A 25,855-nucleotide genomic window follows, 5' to 3' on the forward strand; every position below is an offset into this window, starting at 1 on the left:
TACGAAGCCGACTTGATCTTCATGCACTAGTTTTGGGAGTATTGGGGCCAGTCTGTTGGAATAAATTTGTGCTAATAATTTGATATCAGTGTTAAGAAGTGATATCGGGCGTAGGTTTTGTCCTTTATCTTGTATTTTTCCTGGTTTGGGTAGTGTGGCCACATGAGCTGTAAGCATCTCCTGTGGCATTGTTCCGGTACGAATTATGTGCTGGAAAGTTTGTTGTATGTGTGGGATGAGTGTAGGTGCAAAGGTTTTATAATAGTAGTTCGTTAGACCATCCGGTCCTGGGGATTTCCCGGTGGGCAGTCGGGATATAGCTTTTATCTCTTCTGTTGTGATTTGTGCAGATAGAGTGTCTTTTTGTTCAGTCGTCAGGGTCGGTAGCGGTATCTGCTGCAGATACCTTTCAATTTCTGATGTGGTGGGTTGGTATAAGGTTTTGACAGTTGTTAGGTTATATAGGGCGCTATAAAAGGCCTTGTTCATATCTTGTGGGTTCCAAAGTTTTTGGTTATTTTTGGAGAGAATGTATGGGATTTTAGCATTAGATTGCCTTTTACGTAGCATGTTGGCTAATAGTTTGCTGGCCTTGTTCCCTTGCGCATAGTGGGCCATTTTAAATTTTTGTAAGGTGTATGCTGTTTTTTGGAATTGCTGTTCATTGATTTTGGTGGTTATCGTGCGTGTTTGTAAGGAGGTCGTAGTTTCATAAGTGCTGGTCGTTTTTGCTTATTGAGATACGAGGCTCTGCGGATCAGTAGTCCCCATATTACTGGTTTGTGTGCTTGCCACAAGGTCGGGGCTGTAATTTGGGGGTCATTGTTGGTGGTGAAGTAGTGGTTGAGCTCCTGGTTTAGTGTTGAGGTGAATTCCTGATCATAAAGAAGTGAGTTATTCATTCTCTATGATCCTCTACCTTTGTATGAAAAAGCATTATTTAGAGCCAGTATTACTGGGGCATGGTCGGACCATGTGATATCACCATGTGTGCACATGTGCATTCGTGGTAGTGTTTGGCTGGTTACGAAAAAGTGATCTATCCTAGAATGGGTTTTGTGTACATGGGAGTAGTATGTGTAATCTTTATCACTGGGGTGTAGCGTGCACCACACGTCATATAGGTTAAATTGAGTTAGAAGTTTATTTAATAAGGTGCAGGAAGATGTAAGGGATATTGATCTAGGTGTTGTTGTATTTAGTGTTGTGTCCATTTCGGGGTCTAGGACATGATTCAGATCTCCGCAGTATATTAATGCGCCTTGTTGTATATTGCTTAATTTGGTCAACAGGCTTTGTATGAACTGTCTCTGGTTGACGTTTGGTGCATAAATGTTCAAAATGGTATATGTGACATTGTTGAGATTGCAAATCAGTATGAGATACCGTCCATTACTGTCCTTGATTATTTTAATTGGTTCGAATGCTAGCGATTTGTGTATCAGGATGCTGACTCCTCTGGCTTTGTGACTATATGTGGAATGGTATTGGTGTGGAAATTGTTTAAGGCCTAGAGATGGCATTTTCATTCTTTGGAAGTGAGTCTCTTGGAGGCATATCACATCTACATCATGTTTTTTTAGTTCTGTTAGTAGTAGTTGGCGTTTTTGGGGAGAATTTAATCCCCGGACATTATGTGAGTATATCTTCATTATGGGGTGCATCTAAAGTGGGTTCGGGGCTGGTCATTAAGTGATATAATGTAAGGATTGGCAGTATTAGGCTGCGACTGGTCAGCAGTGGTGTGCGCTGCGAGGCGACTAGTAAGTAGTTGTGGAGTTGATGTGCATAGTTGTAGACATAGATGTACTGTGTACATTCGTGTGTTTTGCAACCAGAGTTGGGAAAGCGTGTAGGGGTGAACATAAGTCCCCGCGAGAACTCAACTATATACAGCATTGCCCTGGCTTGGGGCTTGGTACTCCTTGTTAGTACCTGGGGTGTGGTGAGCATGGGAACATGTGCTCATTTTAATATTATTAAGGCGGTGTCTAATTGCCCCATGACTCAATATTGAATAATAAATGAAAGTAGGACTACACCCAAAGTCCAGCCATTTGATGCAATACCACTTTCAATCAGTAGGTTGTAGTTTGGTTAAGCAGGGAACCATAGGGAATTACCAACATGTTGCTAAATAAATAATTATCCCATATATGTTATAACTGTAATATATTTGCAAGTCAAAAAACATGGACCCATTAGGTGATATTGAAGAGGTCAAGTGGCTTGCCTGTGACATGGAATGATCTAATAATATATCAGCTCAGATGAAGATTGATGACAGATTACTTTTAAAAAGGCTTGCAAGCTTACTGATGGCATTAGGAGTCAGCAAGCAGCTACAAAATAATAAACACACTAATGTAATAAAATATTACATCTCCATACCATCCTTAAGATTCTAAAAGGAAAAAAATATATAGAATCCGAGCTCTCGCTAACTAGTAGGGACTGCACATGGTTTCTAACACTACCATATATGTACATACCGTATATACTCGAGTATAAGCCGACCCGAATATAAGCCGAGGCCCCTAATTTTACCCCAAAAAACTGGGAAAACTTATTGACTCGAGTATAAGACTAGGGTGGGAAATGCAGCAGCTGCTGGTAAATTTCTAAATAAAATTAGATCCTTAAAAAATTATATTAATTGAATATTTATTTACAGTGTGTGCATATAATGAACGCAGTGTGTGTATGAGAATGCAGTGTGTGTGTATGAGAATACAGTGTGTGTATGAGAATGCAGTGTGTGTGTATGAGAATGCAGTGTGTGTGTATGAGAATGCAGTGTGTGTATGAGTGCAGTGTGTATATGAGTGCAGTGTGTATATGAATGCAGTGTGTGTATATGAATGCAGTGTGTGTGTATGAGAATGCTGTGTGTATGAGTGCAGTGTGTGTGTATGAAAATGCTGTGTATGAGTGCAGTGTGTGTATGAGTGCAGTGTGTGTATGAGTGCAGTGTGTGTATGAGTGCAGTGTGTGTGTATGAGTGCAGTGTGTGTGTATGAGAATGCTGTGTATGAGTGCAGTGTGTGTATGAGTGCAGTGTGTGTATGAGTGCAGTGTGTGTATGAGTGCAGTGTGTGTGTATGAATGCAGTGTGTGTGTATGAATGCTGTGTGTATGAGTGCAGTGTGTGTGTATGAGAACGCTGTGTGTATGAGTGCAGTGTGTGTGTATGAATGCAGTGTGTGTGTATGAATGCAGTGTGTGTGTGTGTGTATGAGTGCAGTGTGTGTGTGTATGAGTGCAGTGTGTGTGTATGAATGCTGTGTGTGTGTATGAATGCTGTGTGTATGAGTGCAGTGTGTGTATGAATGCTGTGTGTATGAGTGCAGTGTGTGTATGAGAATGCTGTGTGTATGAGTGCTGTGTGTGTGTATGAATGCAGTGTGTGTGTATGAATGCAGTGTGTGTATGTGTGTGTAATGCAGAGTGTGATGCAGAGCCTTGGTGGGGGGTGGGCATTTTTATTTTTTAATTATTATTTTAATATTTTTTTTGTTTCATTACATTTTTTTATTATTATTTTTTTATTTTATTATTTTTTATTTTATTATTATTTTTATTTTATTATTTTTTTATTTGTATTTTTTTTATTATTATTAAGATATATACATTTTTCCGTCCCCCCTCCCTGCTTGCTAGCTGGCCAGGGAGGGGGGCTCTCCTTCCCTGGTGGTCCAGTGGATGGGCACTGTGTAGGAGGGGGCTGTGGGGGCTGCAGAGAGATGTTACTTACCTTTCCTGCAGCTCCTGTCAGCTCTCTCCTCCTCCGCCGGTCCGTTCAGCACCTCGGTCAGCTCCCAGTGTAAATCTCGCGAGAGCCGCGGCTCTCGCGAGATTTACACTGTGAGCTGACAGAAGAGCTGAACGGACCGGCGGAGGAGGAGAGAGCTGACAGGAGCTGCAGGAAAGGTAAGTAACATCTCTCTGCAGCCCCCACAGCCCCCAGTCTGTATTATGGCAATGCAAATTGCCATAATACAGACAATTGACTCGAGTATAAGCCGAGTTGGGGTTTTTCAGCACAAAAAATGTGCTGAAAAACTCGGCTTATACTCGAGTATATACGGTATATACATGCATATGTAGCAGGATGAACAGGGTTGTCTATAATATGATTAGGACCCTGGGCAATGCATTTTCTTGGGCCTCCTGGGCCCTGCCCTGCCCTTCCCATCCCTCCCCCCCAATTACGCCCAATGCGCAATCACACTGACAGACACACTGGCACATACAGACACAGACAGACATTAGAACATTCACAGATACATACTGACACACAAATATATACTGGCAGACATACTGACACACACACAGACATACATACACACACAGACACATACACTGACAGATATACTGACACAAACACATACACTGACAGATATACTGACACACACAGACACATACACTGACAGACGTATTGACACACACACACACACACACACACACAGTCATACTGACATACACACAGACACACTGACACACACACACACAGTCATACTGACATACACATAGACAGACGTACTGGCACATACACACAGACAGACATTAAAACATTCACAGATACATACTGACACACACATACACTGACACACAAATATATACTGGCATACTGACACACACACAGACATACATACACACACAGGCACATACACTGACATATATACTGACACACACACACACAAACACATACACTGACAGATATACTGACCCACACAGAAATACACTGACAGACGTATTGACACACACACACACACACACACACACACACACACACAGAGAGACATGCTGACACACACACAGGCATACTGACATACACACAGACACACTGGCACACACACACAGACATACTGACATACATAGACAGACATACTGACACACACAGGCATACTGACATACACATAGACAGACATACTGGCACATACACACAGACAGAAATTAAAACATTAACAGATCAAGCTGACGGCCCAGGTCTGAAACACCACAACCACCTTTCAAAAAGTATGGGCGCCATGGGAGCAATTCGACATATGATGCCCACTTACCAGGAGGGACAAACACAACAAAACTGACAAGACAATTTAGCCTCCCAGGGGACGAGCAGGCGGCAGAGACCTGAAACCGGATAAGGAAACGCTAGCACACGACAACAAAGGGTAACATAAAACAGAGCTCAACTCACACATACCAACAACCACTATGAAACAAATATCACTTGTACTTATGTTATGATGTTTTTTTCCTTTCTTTCCATATATGTTATGCTATACTTGTTTATAGAAACAAAAAACAGACAGTTACAACATAACCACGGGGCTTCTGCGTAAGCCAAGAAAAAAATCACTACCGCAATGTAACTGCTGACGCAAAAATAAAGAATTATTAAAAAAACAAAAACATTCACAGATACATACTGACACACACATACACTGACACACAAATATATACTGGCAGACATACTGACACACACACACACAGACATACATACACACACAGACACATACACTGACAGATATACTGACACACACAGACACATACACTGACAGATGTATTGACACACACACAAACATGCTGACACACACACAGGCACACTGACACACACACACAGGCATACTGACATACATAGACAGACATACTGACACACACAGGCATACTGACATACACACACACATACACTGACAGACATATTGACACACAGACATGCTGACACACACGCACACACAGGCATACTGACATACATAGACAGACATACTGACACACACAGGCCTACTGACATACACACACACATACACTGACAGACGTATTGACACACACACAAAGACATGCTGACACACGCACAGGCACACTGACACACACACACACAGGCACACTGACACACACACACAGGCATACTGACATAGACAGACAGACATACTGACACACACAGGCCTACTGACATACACATACTGACACACACAGACATACTTACACACAAGCATACATTTAGCCACCCTCCAGGTTCTTACCTTTTTCTGGAGGGTGGTTTCCCTGGTCCAGTGGCAGGCTGAGGCAGATGGGAGTTCCCCTCTGGAACTCCCCTCTTCCTGCCATTCTCCTCCCGCGTGGCTGTGATCTCCGTTGGGAGGAAGTGACGTCACTTCGTCCCAGCCGGTACAGGAAGGGGCCCGGTCGCGCTGTTTAAGCGTCACAGTGCCCGACAGGGCCCCTGCTCACACATGCTCCCCGGGTGGCCCTTAGTGCATGGGCCACCCGGAGGCCTCCTTAGTGTGCGGGCCGGTGCGGCTCTGTGCAGCCACACCGCCCGGTCCATGGGGGCAGCGCAAATCGTGGGGCCCACAGGACAGCTGCTCTGGGCCCCCAGGAGCAACTGGGCCCGGGGCAGCTGCCCCGTTTGCCCCGCGTTAAAGGCGGCCCTGAGGATGAAGGGTAATATTAAAACAGAGGATCGTGAAGAATTTCCCTCTTATGCCCCCATCAAAACATGTGATGGTCCCATCTTATAATCCAAGACAAACATCCCACTCTTCCCAGACTTTACCATAGACTTTGTGCTTGTTGTATAAATAATAACCCTAAGTACCTACCACTAAGTCATGTACTATGGTCTAATCTATCCCAAATGGAGGCAATAATGCCCACATCACCTCCAACTAAGTTATGAACTTAGAACACATTGCATTTGTCAGTAACCAAACCGCTAAAACTAGTAAAGGTATGACATCAATAGTTATTATAATCCTTCCCAGTTATCCAGAATTAAGTGTCAGTTTATGTATAGTAGTTTATTTACCTCTAAATTTCTCTTGATATGGGAATAATATTTAATATTTCCCTATTAGAGAACTACCTATAGAATATTTTTTAGTACTTAATGTAGTGAAACAATTTTAAGGTAAAAAAACAAAACAATGTGTATTCCAGCCACAAATAAAAAAAAACTAAATGTATCTGCTGGGACTGGTCTATGAACAAAATGAGCCTGTAGAACCATGTGGTTGATTGGACAGCGTCATCTAATAACAGTGCACTATTTATTTCCCACCTTTCATAAAAAGCAACTAGTTGGGGCGGAGCCAAGCAGCCAAGCTAAACAGTCGCATGACTATAGAGCTCCCGCTTTTTCGGGCCAAAAATCGCTACCACCAAGCAATTACACCCGTTCTGGGATCCCCTCGAGGCTCAAGAGAGTCACCGCAACACGATGGGACGCAAGAGCAAGAAAATAAAACCCGAAAAACCAAGGCAGGGACCTAATATCGCGGACCTGCTGCAACAGACACGCGAGTCCTCTAGGCCCAAGATGGCTGCCTACCCGGACCATTACTCCGACTTATCCGATGACTTCTCCTCAGGAGACGATACAGCAGACCTAACACCCATGCCGAGACCTGCCCCAGCTGTCCAAAAGGCAGATACCTCACCTGTGACAACTGAAGTACTGAAGGCACTTCTTGCGAACCTCCAGGAGAACATCCATGCGGACGTTGCCTCACTCCGCAACGACATACATGGTCTGACGGGCCGCATGGGTGCATTGGAGACCGCCTCCGCTGTCTGTTCGGACCAACTTACCTCACTACAACAGGAGGTTCTAGGTCTGCAGAGAAAGAATGCAGAATACGAACAACGATTCTCGGCATTAGAGGATGCACGCCGGGCTAATAATATTAAAATACGGGGCATCCCGACGAATACCCCACAGGCTGAACTGCCGCACCTCCTGAGGCGCCTGCTAGTGGCCCTACTGTCCCAACGGCAGGCGAAAGCACTCACCGTGGAAGGCTACTTTCGAGCACCAAAGCCGGCTTCGGCTCCAGCGGCAGCGCCACGGGACTTAATTGTACGATTTCAGCAATGTTCAGCCAAATTTGCGGTCCTGGCAGCAGCTAGAAATCACTCTCCCTACAAATTCGAAAATATGGAACTATCTTTTTACGCAGACCTTACAGGGGGCACCTTGGCATGGAGAAGGCTGCTCAGACCACTCACGACACTTCTGCAGAATCGTGGATTAAATTATAAATGGCACCAGACCCGCAAATTGATAGTACTGCACGGAGATACCACACACGAAGTGCGTGACCTCCGGGAAGCCGCAGCGCTGCTCCCCACATTGGGACTCCCTCAGGACGCTCTGACTAATGCTATAGCTCAAGCTAAATCAAAACCGGCACACAGATGGAACCCTGACAGCGTGACACCCTTCGTCCCTCGAGCTCCCACGACTGACCAGAGCGGGACTGTAACCACCTGAACAGTGAAAGGCTGGACTTAACTGCTCTTTGTTGTTACATATATATACATGGTTTACAGCCGCGATCACGTTAGCGGGCTGCTACAGACGATGGCATGTTAGCCACACTCCTTCTCATTAGAAGATCTAACGACCACTTTGTTTCCCCCCCCCCCGTCCGTCCGTCCATAGCCTAGCATCCCCATAGACCAAGTATCTGTCACAGACGGACGTAAATCCCACAAGCGACAGGCATAACGGCCCGTAAGAGAAATCGCTGGTAACATTTCGACGACAAATATACGCCAGTAGCACCCATAGAGATAAATAACCTAACCAGGATGGAGAATTAGAAGGTGTACCTATCCCCAGTAGGGCCTGGGATCCTCATTGTTTTATTATGTTTTATTATACCTTGTTGTTTTAGCCTATGTTTTTCTACATTTACCAGGGAACGATATAGGAACTCAAAATATTGGCATATATAAACACTTATATCTTAGCGCACTACTGCACAGCTCATAGCCTTAAAAGTTCCCTATGTGCATTCTAGCAAGTCAATTTTTTTCTGTTTTGTCAAATATAAGAGAAACTGCATGTCTAGACCAGACCACACTTATGAGTCTTCTTCATATAAAAACTAAATGTGCCTAGCCTTCTATACCACATGTTTATAAGCCTTTGTTTTATGTTGTGTACGACAACTGTTGTGGTTGCGCACACAAGTCTGTTTTACTCATGCACGACTTAAATAAAGAATAAAAAAAAAACAAAAAAAAAAAAACAAAAAAAAAAAAACACTCTGGTTTTGACCAAAGAGGATTTTAAAAAGGCCATCCCCATAGTGTAAGGGTAAGCCATGAGATACACTGAAAATAATTTAGTTATAAAATAACACAAAGGATGCAATACATGTACTGTTTTATTAAAAATAAAAATATATGAAAAGCTTGAAATTAAAAAAAAAAAAAAGTTATAGTTAAGTGAAAAGACACAGAAGCATATTCACAATCCTCTGTCAAAAAGTCTTTAGACGTCAGAGACCTAGACACTGCTGTTTACTCCAATTCTGTTTTACATGTGAAATACAGAGATAACTGTGTATTGGGGGCACTTAGATGTATAAAGGATTTTAACAAAGAGTAATGGGGTTGCTTCAACACTCTTCAAATTATAGAAACCAAAGAAACAGGAAAAAAAACCAAAGGCAGTTCACCTATATGAGTGGAGCATGCAGTGATATAGTTGGACACTTACCCTGTAAAAACAGGGTCGTCTAGTCCTGGTATTGTAATGGTATCACTTTAAATTCAGCATATACATAAATAAGGAGAAAAAAACACATGAAAGGAGCTGATAGTGTAAATCTGAGAAAGAAGGGCTAAAAAAGTGGCAGATTAAATAAACCAGCCACCAATATAGACCTGGTATCTTTGAAGAGAAAAATGCTCTAAATTAAGTAATTAAGTAAATTACTCTAAATTAAGTAGATGAAAAATGCCTAAATACATAGCAAAAAGGTAAAACTATCTAATCTTTATTAGTCCCTCATAAGGAACAGAAAATATAAATTTAAACACACAAAAACAATAGTGATAATAAATAAACAAATATTAAAAGTAGGACCAACTGTCCTCTCACTGTAATAAATACAATTTATAACGTGGAAAGTATCTAGATAATATGTTGCAAATAGTTGCCTGAAAATAGATACTCTGTATAAACCACTGAATGGATAGATCTAATATAACTCCAAAATTAGGGAAAATGGTTATATAGACCCTCCAGGGGGATATGAAAGAGTATTAGAAAAAATGGATATTTGTGGCGATAAGGTGATAACACTCCCCAGAATACTAAATCGGTCTCAAGATAAGCACTGGAGGATAGAAATTAGCCGCAATTGTAATACCCTGTAAAGAAAAATAAAAGAGTAATGTGTACTGCTATAGTAAGATAGACTGCGGGTGACCCAGGAATAGGGTATAAGTGAAGGTCGGTAAGTATATTTATGTTAACCTAAGAGCCGTAATTCATCATGAGACCGAGACAGTATCAGAGCGTCTCGGAATGTTACAGGCAATTAGTATGACCAAGACACCCAGATCTCACCCTGCAGTTCATATAATGCAGTATACTTCTGTATATAGGAAAATTTATAAATGCAAGATACCGTGGAGCTTTACAAATATCTCTTAACCTACAGTACTATAGGTGATTTGGGGTCAGGAGTCCCTAAGTAAAAAGTCTCCAGGTTATCAAACAAATAATACTTATACATAAACCAATCCCCACTGACAACCTCTCAAAGAGAGGAAAATAGAATGAGAGAAACCAGTGGTCCTAATGTAAAATCATCCGCAGTAACAGAGGAAATGGCCCGACGCGCGTTTCGGCTATAACCTTTCGCCTTTGTCAAGAGCTAACTGCGGGCTACATCGCACCTCTTTTTAAATCCAGTAGAAGTTCCCCCCTGGAGTATGACATCACACATCAGTCACCAATCATATTGTTAGAGGGGCGTGTCTTATGAAGAAAGAAGCTATACGACGTTGATACAAGAAGTGTGCTAACTCCAAATTTGCTGGATAAATAAAATAGAAGTACCCATTCATATGTGCCTCTAAGAAGATAAATTATAAAGAGGCATACATGTGAAGGAAATTTTTTCGAAGAATAATATGTTGAATTTTAAGTAGTACTGCAACAAATGGATATAACTCTGAGGTTACCAAATGTATTGGCAAAGTTATATTTATGAAGGTTAAATGACGTGTTGGTTCCAAATGGCACTAATAAAATGCCATAAATAAACCTCCATATATACTAAAGGGGAGTTATGGCAAAGAAAAGATGGTTCAATAGTGAGAGTGTTTGAATTCCGATTGAGAAAGCCCTCAAGTAGGGTGAAACGTGTCTCGGAATTGAAGGACATATTTGGGACATTTTTTATTCATTTTTATTTGTTATTTGTATAGTATTTATTTCCATTTTAACTGCTTGTTGGCAGAATAAATTTCAATTTTATTCAAGTTCGTTTTTGGTCCTCATCAAGCTGCTCCAAGAAGGGAAGGTGTCCCCTCTAATTGACACCTATGCTAACAAACTCAGAGCCGGTTACCTAGGCTCTGAATAAGGTGGGCACTTATTTAAAGTCACAGTATAACCACCTTTATTCTATAAGTACTACACTATATTACTTTCCGTTGTACTATCTTAATATCTCCCCTCTCTGAGAAAAATCACCAATACTCTTAAAGGGGACAAGTACCACCAGACGGTACTAAAGCGCAAGTGATTTGAGCCTATCCCATTCCAGGCTCTGCATCACGTGAGTTGGCATTTTGCTTGACTATCTTACAACGACAAATCATTATACAGATTTACACTATCACCTCCTTTCACGTGTTTTTTTCTCCTTATTTATGTATATGCCGAATTTAAAGTGATAGCATTACAATACCAGGACTAGATGACCCCTTTTTACAGGGTAGGTGTCCAACCATATCACTGCATGCTCCACTCATATAGGTGAACTGCCTTTGGTTTTTTTCTGTTTCTTTGGTTTCTGTTTTACATGTGCCATATCTTTATCTCTTGTCATTATACGTAGTCACCATGTTAGAGTGCTTTGCTACTGAGAATAATAAAGTCCAACTAAAGCTAAGCCATGTAAGGAATAGTTATTTTCTTCCAGCCACTTATTTCCTACTATATCAATACTTTCATACTGGCATAACAAAGTGCTCTACATATTCAATATTCAGAATAAAATTACAAAACACTGTTTGTAAAAGACCTGCTTTAAAATAGCTAAATCATTTACCACATTCTTTAGAAATAATCTAATATCTCTGTGCAATATATGTGGATATTTGTATGGGTTGAATCACAATAACTTGAGAAAAATAACCAAACAATGGGAAAATCAAAGTATGATGAAACAATGGTTATAAAATGTGTTGTGCGTGGCTATTGAAAGCAGTATATTCAGCATACCAAGGATTATTTAGCCCAGATCTATCCACCGATCATTGCTACTAAATATGGGGTACTAGCCCAGCAGTAGCAGAGGGGATAGTTTTTAAGCAGCTGGAGAACCATGGATTTTGTCAATCCTCTCCAAAACAGATTTTTTTGCACCATAAGAGCTACAATGAACGATAATGATTGTGGTGCTTAAAGGGCACTTTTAGCAAATAATCAATACATAAATAAAATATTCCAAGTTATTATAGTGGCAAATTGATAACAGTTATGAAAAAGTATGTTTACAGAAAAGTAAACTGATAGAAATGTTATGTTTTCTGGAATGCACTTTATCTAGTGTTTAGCGCTGCAGAATACTGTTTGACCCATATCATTTTTGTAAGCATGTTGCTCAGGTGATGTGGATGACAAGTTCACCTTTAGATAGACATTGTTCTAAATTATGTATTGTGCTGACAAAATCACCTGCAAATGTAGATTGTAAAAGATTACTTAGCATTTTCTTTTCACCCAATATGACATCCAGAAATAACTGGGCTCCAAAATGACATGCCTGGCATCCTGCTATTCCTAGAGCCAAATGTATGATAAGAGTTCTAGTTTGCCACTGCAGATTCTCTTGATCTCCATGTTTGTAGTAAATAGTGCTATAAAAACAGTATTAAAGAAACACTCCAAGTACCATAACAACTACAGTGATCTGCAGTGCAGTGCTTAGCTTATGGTCTGAAACTGATCAGCTCACACTCTCATCAAATAAGGAAGCCTCCATAGGAAGTTGTGAAGGTGGGAAGTGTTGCCCAGCATACCCCAGGACCTATTTTACAATAGTGGGATGCCAGGACACTCCTGACACCATAATCACTACAGCATGCTCTAGTAGCAATAGTGCTTGAAGAGTTCCCTATATATCCTAGGGGTAATGCTTGAGTATGTAAACTAAAGAATTGCAAAATATTTTAATGAGTGACACTAATCTAGGTCACAGAAATAAGCCAAAATATTGTCAGCACTCACTGGTCTTTATCTTCAAACATTTTTCTTTATACTTTATTGCATTCTCAGGTACATATAGGTGAAGCAACATTTTAGCCCAAATACTTTTATCAAGGTATTGGTCTTTCAGGATGCCTAGGGAAGCATTGGGAGGGGAGTTTGCATGTCTTGCTGTACCAATCAAATGCTCTCTATAAGCAGAATTTGATTAAATAATCAAGTCTGACTTGCCTACCTAGCAGAAGTAGCTATAGTGGTTGTCAGGAAGACAGCCACTAGAGGTGTGTTAACCCTGCAATCATAACATCTACTAAACAGTAATGATTTGTTTGCAGGGTTAAAATTACAGGGCTACTGCACCCAGACCACTTAATTAATATTACATTAATTCAGTGCCTTTAGTGATCCTTTAATTCCATAGGGTAATGGCATCTTCATTAAGCCAATGCTGAGTCTTATATTTGACCACATTGAGAAATATCTAAATTGTCACAGAATCCATATACTTACAGCCTGATCTCATTCTTAAGTTGAATTATCAGCATGAAGTTTGATTATGATGATTTACATTACAAATCAGAAGGTCTGAGCATAAAATCAATATACTTATAGTCTCAGAACCCCAAAAATAGGACACATTCCAGAGGTTCCATTTTGGTTCATATTTACATGTCTGTATCCATAATCCTTAGCTACAATGTAAACAATGTATATAGGAAATATATGAAAAAAAATACATCTTGTGATTTGTCAAGCAAGTGTAACTATTCTCAAAAATACTTATTTGGACTTTGCCAGCAAGTGTGTACTTAAAGGTATAATTATAAATACAATACAAATAAAATACAATTACAGTCTAATGTCCACAGTATACTTTTATTATAATACAAAAGGGATGCTGGATGCAAACTCTACTATGAGTGGTTGATGCTGGGAAGAGCTATACTTCCAATGTTACGTATTTGGATATTATTTATATTGGAAATAAACATATTGAATATTTAAAAAAAATATATGGATTAGTGGTGAATTTGTTGCATATACTTGGTTTAATGGATGGTAGATGCAGTAGCATGAATACACTTAATGAAAGTAAGAGTACACTCACACTGTACTCCTATGATTGGACTAAATTAGCTTACCCTTGTGTAATATACAAATAATACAGAACAGCCCAATGATTAATCAACCCCATAATCGTACTTCCTATTCACCAGTTGACTTCAATTACTGTTTACAGTTGATGAATTATAATTTCAGCTGAGCGTACAATCTTCAAAGCTCTGCATGTAATTTATGAAAGAACACCCAATAAAAAGTTTTATAGGCACTAACTGGATATAGTATGTTTCATTACATTTAGTAAATATGTCTGGTGTTTTTATCTGTTTAAAAGACTGTGCATCCACAATGGCATTATGGAAACCACATTGCCATTTAACCCTTTATGATTCTCATTGCATCGTTTACTGTCATATAATCAAGAGCTTAAAACTGGATTTCTGAATCTAAGTGTTTATATATATATATATAACTAAACTCCTCTTTATGACTGATATATTTTCTATCTTCCTTCACACCCAAGTTAAATATTATTGTCTCACAAACCTTGACATTATATGCATAAAAAATATGACTGATACTACATCAAAAGCATATTAGCTCTAATTTGGCAAAGCATTAAGGAAAGGCTTTGTTAAGATAACTCATATATATTGTGCTATAGTTCTATAATGCTATAGAATATTAGAAGATGCTTTGTTATCACAAATCACATACTACATGGTAATACAAAAAAGTAGAATTAAAAAGAGATAAAAAAAAGGTTATTCTAAATGAATCACAGTAACAAACGGTAATAAATTGTGTGAATGTATATAATTGGCCAATTAACTTTAGAATACCCTCGACATGCATACAAATAATAGTTTCTGCTGTACTAATGTTACCAAATGACACATACACACATCATTAAGCATTGTGGAGAATTGACAAAGAGATTTAAAAACTTTAGAACAAAAATTGGAAACGTGTTAGTTTATCAATTTGTCCAGCTAGGATATTTTAGGCTAATCTTTGAAATTCCTTGTTGCTTGTTTGCTACTCATAGGTCTATAAATAAATCCCAAAGTAATGTGCAATATATGGAGTGGTTAGGTACTCCAGTGTGTGCCTTACATGACTTCACTGCCTATTAAATATTTAATAGCGTATAATTTGGCTTGTGGTTCTCATCTGCAATGCACATATGAACAGGTAGATTTATTAAAATAACAATAATCAAAGTAGGGCTACACCTTCCTCATATACACAAAAAAGCTAAACAAATGTACAACAAAAATTTTTTTCAAACAATTCCATTTTTTTTACTTTTTATATTTTTTCAATTACAATGTTGCCACGCTCTGATCCCTTTCTGACTTAAACAGAAGTAGCATTCTACAATACATAAAGCAGATATAACCCTGAATTACCAGAAATGTCAGGCTTCGGAAACGGGAAGGCCTTATTGTTGCAAAGTGACCATTTATTATTTTCATTTCAAAATACTGTCAAATGAAATGACATATGAGAGCCAGAAATATCATGAAGTGCTCATCAGGAATCTTCCATTACAGCAGAATAAATATGCACCTTCTTTTGGCAATCCATTACAAACAAACTGAATTCTTGCAGTATCTTTTTCACATTGTTGCGTTTTATAAAATTGCCGTATCATGAGGCAGTCCCCTTCTATGGCTCTCGGCCAAGTCAGACAACAAACACATTGACAAAAAAAATGGGGAACTACACACCACTGATTTATATTTAAGGCGTCAGCTACGTTAAATTCAAGAAACTGTACAGGAGCTGAATCTAAAAATCACAGTGTAGTAATTTTCCCATCACAGGCCAAACATTTATCCTTGTAAAGTGTAAGTCTGCTCTGAATGTCAACATGGTTTTTTTTTTATATTGTACTGTATGATGTGATTGCCTTTTTATTGCTGACTTTGGGTGCAATCTTTGACATAGGTGGGGTAATTTGCTTAAGAGTGAGATGACATAAATTAACAAGTAACTTGTCAAACTTGGGCAATCTAAGTACCAAAGTTTACAATGCAGCAGTGTTGGATACTCTTTTCTAACTTGTTAGTATAGCATACATTTTGCAAGCCAAATGCATGTATGCACGATAGTTAGCTAGATAGTCAGACAGACAGACAGATAGATAGATAGACAGACAGATGATATAGTCAGACAGACACAGACAGATGGATAGATAGATAGATAGATAGATAGATAGATAGATAGATGGATGGATAGATAGATAGATAGATAGATAGATAGATAGATAGATAGATAGATAGATAGATAGATAGATAGATAGATAGATAGATAGATAATAAGAGGGGTGGGATGTAATTTAATAAAATATAGTCTGAATTATTGTATATTTACACAAATCATATGCTATTGGTACTTTTCAAGTTCATCTAACTCAATAATCACATCAAAGTTCACAGTCGCTACCAGGCATTTGGAATAAAGCCAGATCTTGACAGTTTCTCAATAGCAACATTTACTCCAAGGCTTTCATTTCGAGATTATCTCTCCATTTTACAGAGAATCTATCATGGAAAAAAATTTGTTGTGTAACATTGTGTAAAAAATATATATTGGATGTAGTTATTTATTAAGGTATTATCTGTCTGCAATAGTGCGTGCCAGGGATTATTGTTTTTTCCCTGTGTGTGAAATATCAGCCTTTGCACGGTACATGCTAAGTTTGTGCATGGTGTTGGAATACCCCGCATAAAAAAAGGGTTCATTTTGGGCACAATTCTTGGAGGGATATATTTCCAACACCACCTGGTAGTTATTGATTTCTCTATCCCCATGTAATTTAGAAAAAGAATTCAACAAAAGAATAAATACTGCAAACATAGTAACACAGAACAAATCCATGCAATACAATACATCTCAAAAGCCATGGTCAAACGCAGCTATTTCAAATTACGGAAATCGTGCTTCTGTGAGTATCACTTTATATATTAAGTATCTGAGATAAATACTGAATATGGCACATATCCTCTTCTTCTCAGTAATGATGTATGTGACAGAAAACGTCACCATGGTACATACAGAATGGAACATTCAGGTATGATAAGCAAGCAAATCATGTGAAATATATTATCATCATCAGACTGGATGTGCTGAATCATCAGACACATCTTATCTTGAGGATTATGTATGTGGAACAACTGTTAAACAATATTTGACAAGCAGAGCAGTCAGCAAGAACTAGTAATAAAAAATAATAATTATAATAATAGTCCAGTATGGTGTAATAAACATGTATCCAAAGCATCAATTATCTAAATTGCTATTTTAATGCGTGGACAATTGGTACTTCCATTACCTGATTATTATATAATGCACCACTACAGATGTTTGTTCCTAGGTAAATCATCGCTGAGCGCAACAGGATTTGTACCTCATGCCAAAATTGTGTTAGTCACCTTACTAAAATAATGCAAATCTACAAAATGAATAATTATGAGCAAATTGTTACCTACAGGAGAGAACATTGTATTGTGTACACATGATCATGTGTAGAGATATAAGTACAATTCTACAAATATTAAAAGATAAGATTGGCTTTAAATTTGGAACTTAGAATCTAAGATCATTGCAGCTTACTCCCCCCAAACCTTAATTCTAATAGCCTAATTTAGCAATTAACCAATTACTGAACCTCCATATCAGTCCCCACATAACATGTAAAAGAAAAAAGTATTGCTAATAACATTATTCACAATAATGTGTGTTTGATACAATGCAATATTTATTTTTCACTGTACTGGTCAATACATTAATATGTTAACATTGTATAATTAATAGACATCACATAAACCAGATAAAAAAATATTCAGTGAAACACATTTTACATGAATAGAGTTCTTTTAGTTTGAAGAATTTGGCAATGATACATCTTACGGTGATCACACATGTTTGTAAGAATGACCACTGTAGAATGAACCTCTTCACATTACCTTGACTGCAATATCTGAATAAGGGACTGAACAGAATATATTTTCTAAATCAACAAGTAATGTGCTGGTGCTTTTCCAATTTGTTATATTATTTTATTATTTAACAAATGAGATCATCAGCATATTTCAGTTATTGGATGCTGTTATGTTTACACCAGCAATGCTTCTGTGTAGCAGACGAGTGATTAAAACTTGCCCAAGTTGGAAATATACAATATTTATGGAAACTAATGCTTTGACACAGTCATGTCTTTCTCATTGATGAAATCTAACCCCAATGGTTAATGGTAATAATAGTGTACCGAATGGTACAATAATATACACATAACAGTCCAGGGTATGAGTTTATAGGCAGCTGCAGGCCTTAATTAAATCCACAGAGATTATGCTGTGATTAAAATGTTTTACTTAGCAAGCATACACATATGCAAGGTTGCCATGCCTCGCATAGTTGTAGTGATGGTGGAGACCTTTTCAGTAAATGTTATGGCAGCCATTCCAATTAGTGTCATGGCCTCTATGGAATAATTCGCAATTTGCATTAAATGTGTCTGCCACTGTTTTCTTTGATGTTACAGAGTACATAGACTATACAACAATTCACAGATGATATTATCTGTGGCATAGAGTGGAATTTTAGGTCAGATACCATTCCTTGACTCTAAAGGGGAAATAGATTAATTTAATGAAATGTACACTAGAGTGACTTTTTGCACTGTAGTCTGTACAAATTGTTGATACTTGTGTACATGTCTTTTAGCTGGTAATCTATCTATCTATGAATGTATCTATCTATCTATCGAGCGATCTATTGTCTATCTGTCTATCGATCTATTCATCATCTATCTATTTAAAATGCTACAATTATTGTCTAGATATTTCTGATGTCTTTTACATTTCTTTTACAAGGCACTGTCCACTTTGCTAAGGGATGCATTAAGTCACTGAAAAGGTAAGCATTCTGTATGACAAAATGGCCGTTCTAATATTTTGTGTTACATTAAGTACCTGACCAGAGGATTAATTTGGAGACTTTTCCAACTTTGAAGACTTTCAAACAGAGTTTTAAACCTATTCATCAACTCAAATTACAATTATTCTAGTAATAACTGTGTAAACATATTGTTGGAGTTATTCACAACATTTAATAAAAATATGTAATTAAGGTGGCAATATTTTAAAATATGTTGACATAATACTTTTAAGATTCAAAAAGATACATGCTTCAGTTACAAGATTAAACAGCCAGATGTTACAGATGTCTTGACAAGTACTTCAAAGATTGTTTAAACACTATTGATGTTGAGATTTTCTTTGCCACATGCAGAATAAGATTATCTGTAAAGTCATGTTTTTAATTAAAGGTAAACACATAAAATCATCTATTATAGCACAGCATTGTAAATATTAATAATTTTCAGATATGCTCTTATCGGATCATATTAAAAGTATATTTAAATAATAACCCACGGGTTCAGACAAACCAAATATTTAGTTAAAAACACTGTGTAACATCAATAGGAAATAACAGTGTGATAACAAATCACATTCAATAATTTGGACTAAAACACATGGCTTGTTACTATAAGACGTGTCAAACTTAGATAATCTTTAGATGAAAAATGAAACATTTAACACTAAAGTGTGTTTACTAATTAATGGGAAAATACTGAAGATCAAAGAATTATTAAACTCAGTATTAAATATTTTTGTCACTCCTTACATAGTGATTCTTTTAGCTCGCTAGGCTACTCTCAGCAAAGTGCATCTTGGGTAAAGTTCACTTAAGTGATATCACAGCTCTATGTATTTATTGTAGTGAGTCTTGCGATAAATGTGTCCACTTTATACGTGTTAAGCAAACATTCAACAGCACATACATGAAATTAATTTCTTGAGTTTAACAGGTACCAAACAACACATTAATGGCTTTTCACATATTACGTAGGTATTACAGTTTGTTAGGCCTTTCTTCACAGTTCAAAATACAATATAATGTTAATACTTTACTAACTTTTGGGCTGTCACACACATTAGGTTTAGCCTATTGACATATACCAATATTTTTCTGATTTCAAAGTCAGTTTTGATGGCCAACCCTATGGAATCCAATAGGACTACAACATGGAAAAAACACTAAACAAGCAAAGTCACTTTTTGTGTAGTAAAGCTTGGATTTGCAAAAATAAAATGTTTTTACACATCCATATGCACTAAACACAGATTTTTATATTTTAAACACAATTGACAACAGCCAGTACCAAATAAAAAAAAAAACAGTTTAACATGGTAAAAATGACAACAAACACTGCAAAAGCATTGAACAGTGAAACATGTTTCAGAACAGGGTATTGTATAAAATATTTTTGCTAGATTTTTCAAGGTGTAAAATAGCATCAAAAACACATGTTGCACATGTTGATTACAGGAAAAACAATACAAAGTGTATTAGGACCATTGCAATTAAATAGCAATTAAATGTATACAGAAATAAAATAGCATTGATTAAGAATCATGAATCAGAAACCACTTTAAAATCAACCAGTCATGTCCAAAAGGCATGTCACAGCAAAGTAACCTTGAACAATGAATCAAGATTACTAGAGAAAAACCAAACCAAACTGAATGTGAGTTCAGTGCCAACATTATAACAGGGATCTCCAGATAAAGCCTCACTTGACAAAACAATTTCTTAAAAGTTCCCTTTTTATCACCATCCCACATATCAGCTGATTTACTGAATGAGCCACAAAAAAAAGCTTATTAATAACCAGCAAGAGACGTTCTACATCAAACAAAGAGATAGTTTGCCTAAATCAGACCTTGTGAATGAAAACACTACAATCTGCAGTCTTCATCTCATCAGCTCAACAGCAAAAGAAAAAACCCAAACAACAAAAAAAAATAAGCAAAAAACAAACAGACAAACAAAAGATTGAATGCAAAAATGTAGTATTTCTCTTGTTTAAGCGCTGCAGGTGTCCATGGTGTACATAAAACAAGCCACAGCCAACAAGCAGAATGAGCAGAAAAAAACCCACACTTTTGCACAGACAATAGCAGGACACAGCTTTAATACAGGACGTCAGAAGGGAGGATTTGATTTTCCATTAACCCATCCAGCACGAATGAACACTGTCACATTGAGGCCATCAACAATCCCATAAAATCCCATATACTGTACATATGTGTTGACAGCCATAATAACAATAATATCATCATCCCATCAACAATGCTCTGACAACTCCACCACTCCCAATGTATTGATCACAGTAAAAATAGTATATTTTATGTATCTGCACACATTAACACTACTCTGCTTAACATAAGCAAACAAGGCATACTGTTTAGATCTAAGGCATCCATGGGGAGTCATTATTAACTAGTTATTGCCAGGGATGTATAGCAATCCACCCCATCCCTTCCAGCAGTCATCTCATTTCCATTTTTCCTAGCTAGGCTATGGGAATTAACCCTGTTTGTGCTGGGTGGATTGGAGTGGGAACTGCTGACAGCAGTGGATGTCACTTCCATCAACATCCCACCCTTGCAGTGAAAGAATTAAAATGCAATCTGCAGTGACAAGGGTCCAGCACTCCCATTCCCACACCCCTCCCCTCTCCTAAACCATCTCACTCCAAATCATTAGGACCTTAAATGAACCCCCATCCAGCAATGCCAACACACACCCTTCTGCTTACCTCCAATGCCTCAAAAGTCACAAAGCTGGTCATTGAAAATCCATCAATGATGTCTTCTTCAGCCGAAGAGGACTCTTTCCTCTTTCTCCTGGGGGGCTTTGGTCTGGACAAGGAGACTGTCGGGTTCCCATTGTCTTCCTTCTCAGATCCAGAAGAGGAAAGCAAAGAACCGGTTCTGGAAACCCCTAATCCTCCTTTGGACCTCATCTCTCTATCCCTTTGGGATTTCGATCTCCTCTTCTTGCGAAACCCATTGCACCTTGGGCCATCCATTGCACCCACACCACCAGCAGCAGCAGCAAGCAGCAGCAGCAGCAGCAGTAAAGGCAGCGGCGCCCACCAAAGACACCAGCAACCAGCCCTCACTCCCTCTCCCCTTCCCCACCTCCTCCCCTCCTGTTACAAGATAAATAATAAAATAAAAACCCACCACGGTCTGCGAGAAAAAAAAAATAATAATAATAATTAATAATGAAGAACTGTAAAGCACGTTTCTCCTTGCTTCTTGCAGCCACTGGAGATAAACACACAGAAATTATCCCTTGAAATGCTGAGTGTGATTCCTCCACACACACATACACACCAAATAATAAAGCAGTAGATTCCTCTAAGGCTGCCAGGGAAAGTAATGGCTGATCACAGGTCGCCTTGGTAAAATGAAAAGAGGAAAAAAAACTCACCAAGCAGGCAATGCATCTGAAAAAAAGAGAAATAATGCCTTGATCTGTAGGTTAAATCCAAAAAAATGGATGTTTCCACCTGATTTATTTCCTGCAATTATTTAACTCTTTGTTGATGTTTCTGCTCTCTCCCTCTCTTTTAACCCCATCCCATTCCCTTTGGTTATTTCCTCCTCTTATTCAGTAAAGAACTTCCAGCACAGATCACCCCCCTTTTCTTTCTCCTCGTCTTCCTCCAGCTAGGTCTCCCGCTTCTCTCCTCCTCTGTGACAGATGCATCCAGACTAGGCAGACAGAGGAGGGCTATGGGCAGGAGACTGGGTGGGAGAGAAGTGCAGGGATAAAGCAGAGAACAGCAGCAGAGACAGGATCAGCACAGCACAACACAGTGCAAAAAGGGGCTGAAAGTGACAGCAGTGGCTGTGCGACGCGTGTTTGGGGATGTCCTCCTCAATGCTGGAAGCCCCCTCCTTCTCCTCCTGGACTCACTTCTGATACTCTACTCAGACATGTCTATCCCAGGCCACAGGTCTACAATGTATCAGGGGAGACATCGATTCCACTTCCCAATAACCCCTTCTGTGCTAAAGGGACAACTTTTTCTCTCTCACAATTTTATCACCAGGACTATTCTATTTGCTAATATTATCTTATTATAAAGTATTTTATTATTTATGGCAGAATTAGGCATTTTCAATGTCAGCTACTGATGATATTTTTTATACAATGTTTGTGAATACAGTGTTGCAGGTTCATAAGGTGCTGCTCATACAGCTTCAAAGTAGGAACTGTTAGGCTGTTAAGGCACTTGATAATTAGATATCGGTTATTAATCACTTTTCCTATTAACCACTGCAATGCCAATATCAGTCTCTGTACAATGACTATATTGTGGCCTATCTGTCTCTTTACTGTCAAGGTCACCACATTCCACACATTAACCCTTCCCATACCGCAAACTGCTATCACATCTCTAAATTAATCCCATTCAGTGCACACAGTCACCATTTAGATTGAAATTGTGCAGTCCCCCATATTAACCCCTTTCATGTTATCACTTACCTTTCTTTGCAATTCCAAGCTGAATCACATCATGCCTTCCTCTGTTCAGTCCAAGCTTGTAACCAGATCACTAGCTACCATCTATACCCTGCTTCATTATATTGGCCCTTCACATATAGATATGTACTTACCATTTTCTACCCTGGCATTAAATCATGTTCAACACTGTTTATTTCCCATATACACATCCCACTCTGCCAGTATACCCCATCCATCCATACAACCTGATATAAACCCCACTATAGGCAGCCATTCACTGTTATTCTTCTAGTGTCTAGTGTCAAATCCTCACATTAACTATTTCAATGCAGTAAGCTGCTTCAACTTCTAACCAATGCAGTTCCATCCCACATTTTAACATAGCCTTTACACTCACTCTTCCTTTAAGTCACATAGTCCTAACCCATAACCCCACCTGCGCAGACTTAAAATTAGGAATCATTCTGCTCAAGAGAGAACCGTGACCATATAAATATAGTCAGTATTTCAGTGTTTGCAAATAGATTATAAACAGTAACAACCCCCGGATGTGGGGCAAAAGTAACACCCCCAGGATGTACTTGGTAAATACTTTGTTATTATTATTTTTATTATTATTATTAACACTGCCTGAGGAGATAAGCATGTATAGAAGGTCAAAGGCAATATGTGGTGACATCTAGACAATCATGGCCCTGCTTTAAAATTGTTGGAAACGTTTTTTCAAATGATTTAATATTTCTGGCTATGCTTTTAAAATATTTTTTTTTTCAAAATATTAAAACATCACATATGTCATCAAATATCATACAAATATCAAGTATGTCATAATTCAAGTGTGTTTCGTAATGTTAAATCATTGTAAAAGTTTATAGAAAAATATTAAATCATGTGAAAAGCTTACCCAGCAAATATTAAATTAAGGCCTGTTTGTATTCATTTGATTAGGTGGAGGCAATCTAGGTACATTTGATAAATATTTTACAGTAATTAAATATTGTATCAGTGGTAACAAAAAAGGGTACATAGGCACACCTGGGAGTGCATCAGACACTGTATGAATGAAAGTACTCTTCTCTCCAAGATGGTTCGTGTCAAATCACTTTATTTCCACTGACTTAACTTTTTAGTACTGAGCACTTTTTGATCAGCAAGGATCAGCAAGCTAGCCTATAAACACATCATAACACATACATTCTGTGTATCAGTTGCTTCACAGACAATTGAAAACATTGAAAATATGTACATTTAAACTTTTTTATTTTTCACTTATTCATGCATTCTTTATTTAAAAAAAAAATGTTGGGAAATGAAAAGTTTTAGACTGTATACAGTGTACTTCATCTTGTAATATTTCGCACAGAGTCTGAAATGTTAGTATAAAACCAAAGCTGCAATTTTTGTCTCATACAGTATTTGTGACAAAAATATATAAATAAAAGTGGTCAAAAGCCTTGCCTGTTGGTATTTGTAAGGACCCTGAAGGCTTTACTAGTAGCAGAGTTTACTCAAAATTCCAACAAAATGTAAAAAAATAATATCTGCATTTGAGCATAATGCCCATATACTGTAAATACGTTAAATTATATATTTCTAAAATAAAGGTACTTAAAACTGCTTTAGCAATATTTAGCTATCTCTGGATTGCTAATGTATTTCTGACAGTAAAATGGTGTTACTCCTCCCTCCCCCCCTTTCAGACAGTAAGAATGCTATGACCCATTAAAACTTCCTGTACTGATAAAAGCAAGGGGTGAGCTGAACAACTTTACATTTATTATAGTAGTGACTAGTAGCTAGCTACTGACAAAGATGTTTGCTCCTCTAAAGGCTGATAATCATAACTAGAGTATAAATAAGGGTTAGTAAGGATTTATGGAATAGATTTTATACTACAAAATACATGAAAATAAAAACCTTTATACTAGTTTCTGGTTTTGGAAGGAGTTAATAAAGACGTTTTAGTGTATAAATCATATACCTGCAATTTCACTGCTCAAATCTATGCTATTTCAGAGTTAAATAACATTTATGTCTGAGCTGACTTACCCACTCCTCCCCTGGATTGACTCGCAGAGCCTACATGAAAAAATTGTTTCATTTTCAATCAGATGTCACACCACAATGTGTGTACTTTAGACATTGTTGTCTAGAGATCAT

General features: G+C 38.1%; 1 protein-coding gene across 6 annotated transcripts in view; it reads right to left on the reverse strand.

Annotated features, from left to right (window-relative positions):
* Window positions 1-22,314, reverse strand: part of AUTS2 (activator of transcription and developmental regulator AUTS2) — a 1,446,188-nt gene extending 1,423,874 nt beyond the window's left edge. For all 6 annotated transcript variants that reach the window (XM_063457388.1, XM_063457392.1, XM_063457394.1 and 3 more), the window contains exon 1: window positions 21,975-22,314. In XM_063457388.1, the coding sequence (XP_063313458.1) occupies window positions 21,975-22,247 (273 nt within the window). In that variant the 5' untranslated portion in view covers window positions 22,248-22,314. The remainder of the gene's footprint in view (window positions 1-21,974) is intronic.
* Between the last annotated feature and the right edge of the window lie 3,541 nt (window positions 22,315-25,855).

Source organism: Pelobates fuscus, chromosome 1 (assembly GCF_036172605.1).
Source record: "Pelobates fuscus isolate aPelFus1 chromosome 1, aPelFus1.pri, whole genome shotgun sequence".
NCBI classification, from domain to species: domain Eukaryota; kingdom Metazoa; phylum Chordata; class Amphibia; order Anura; family Pelobatidae; genus Pelobates; species Pelobates fuscus.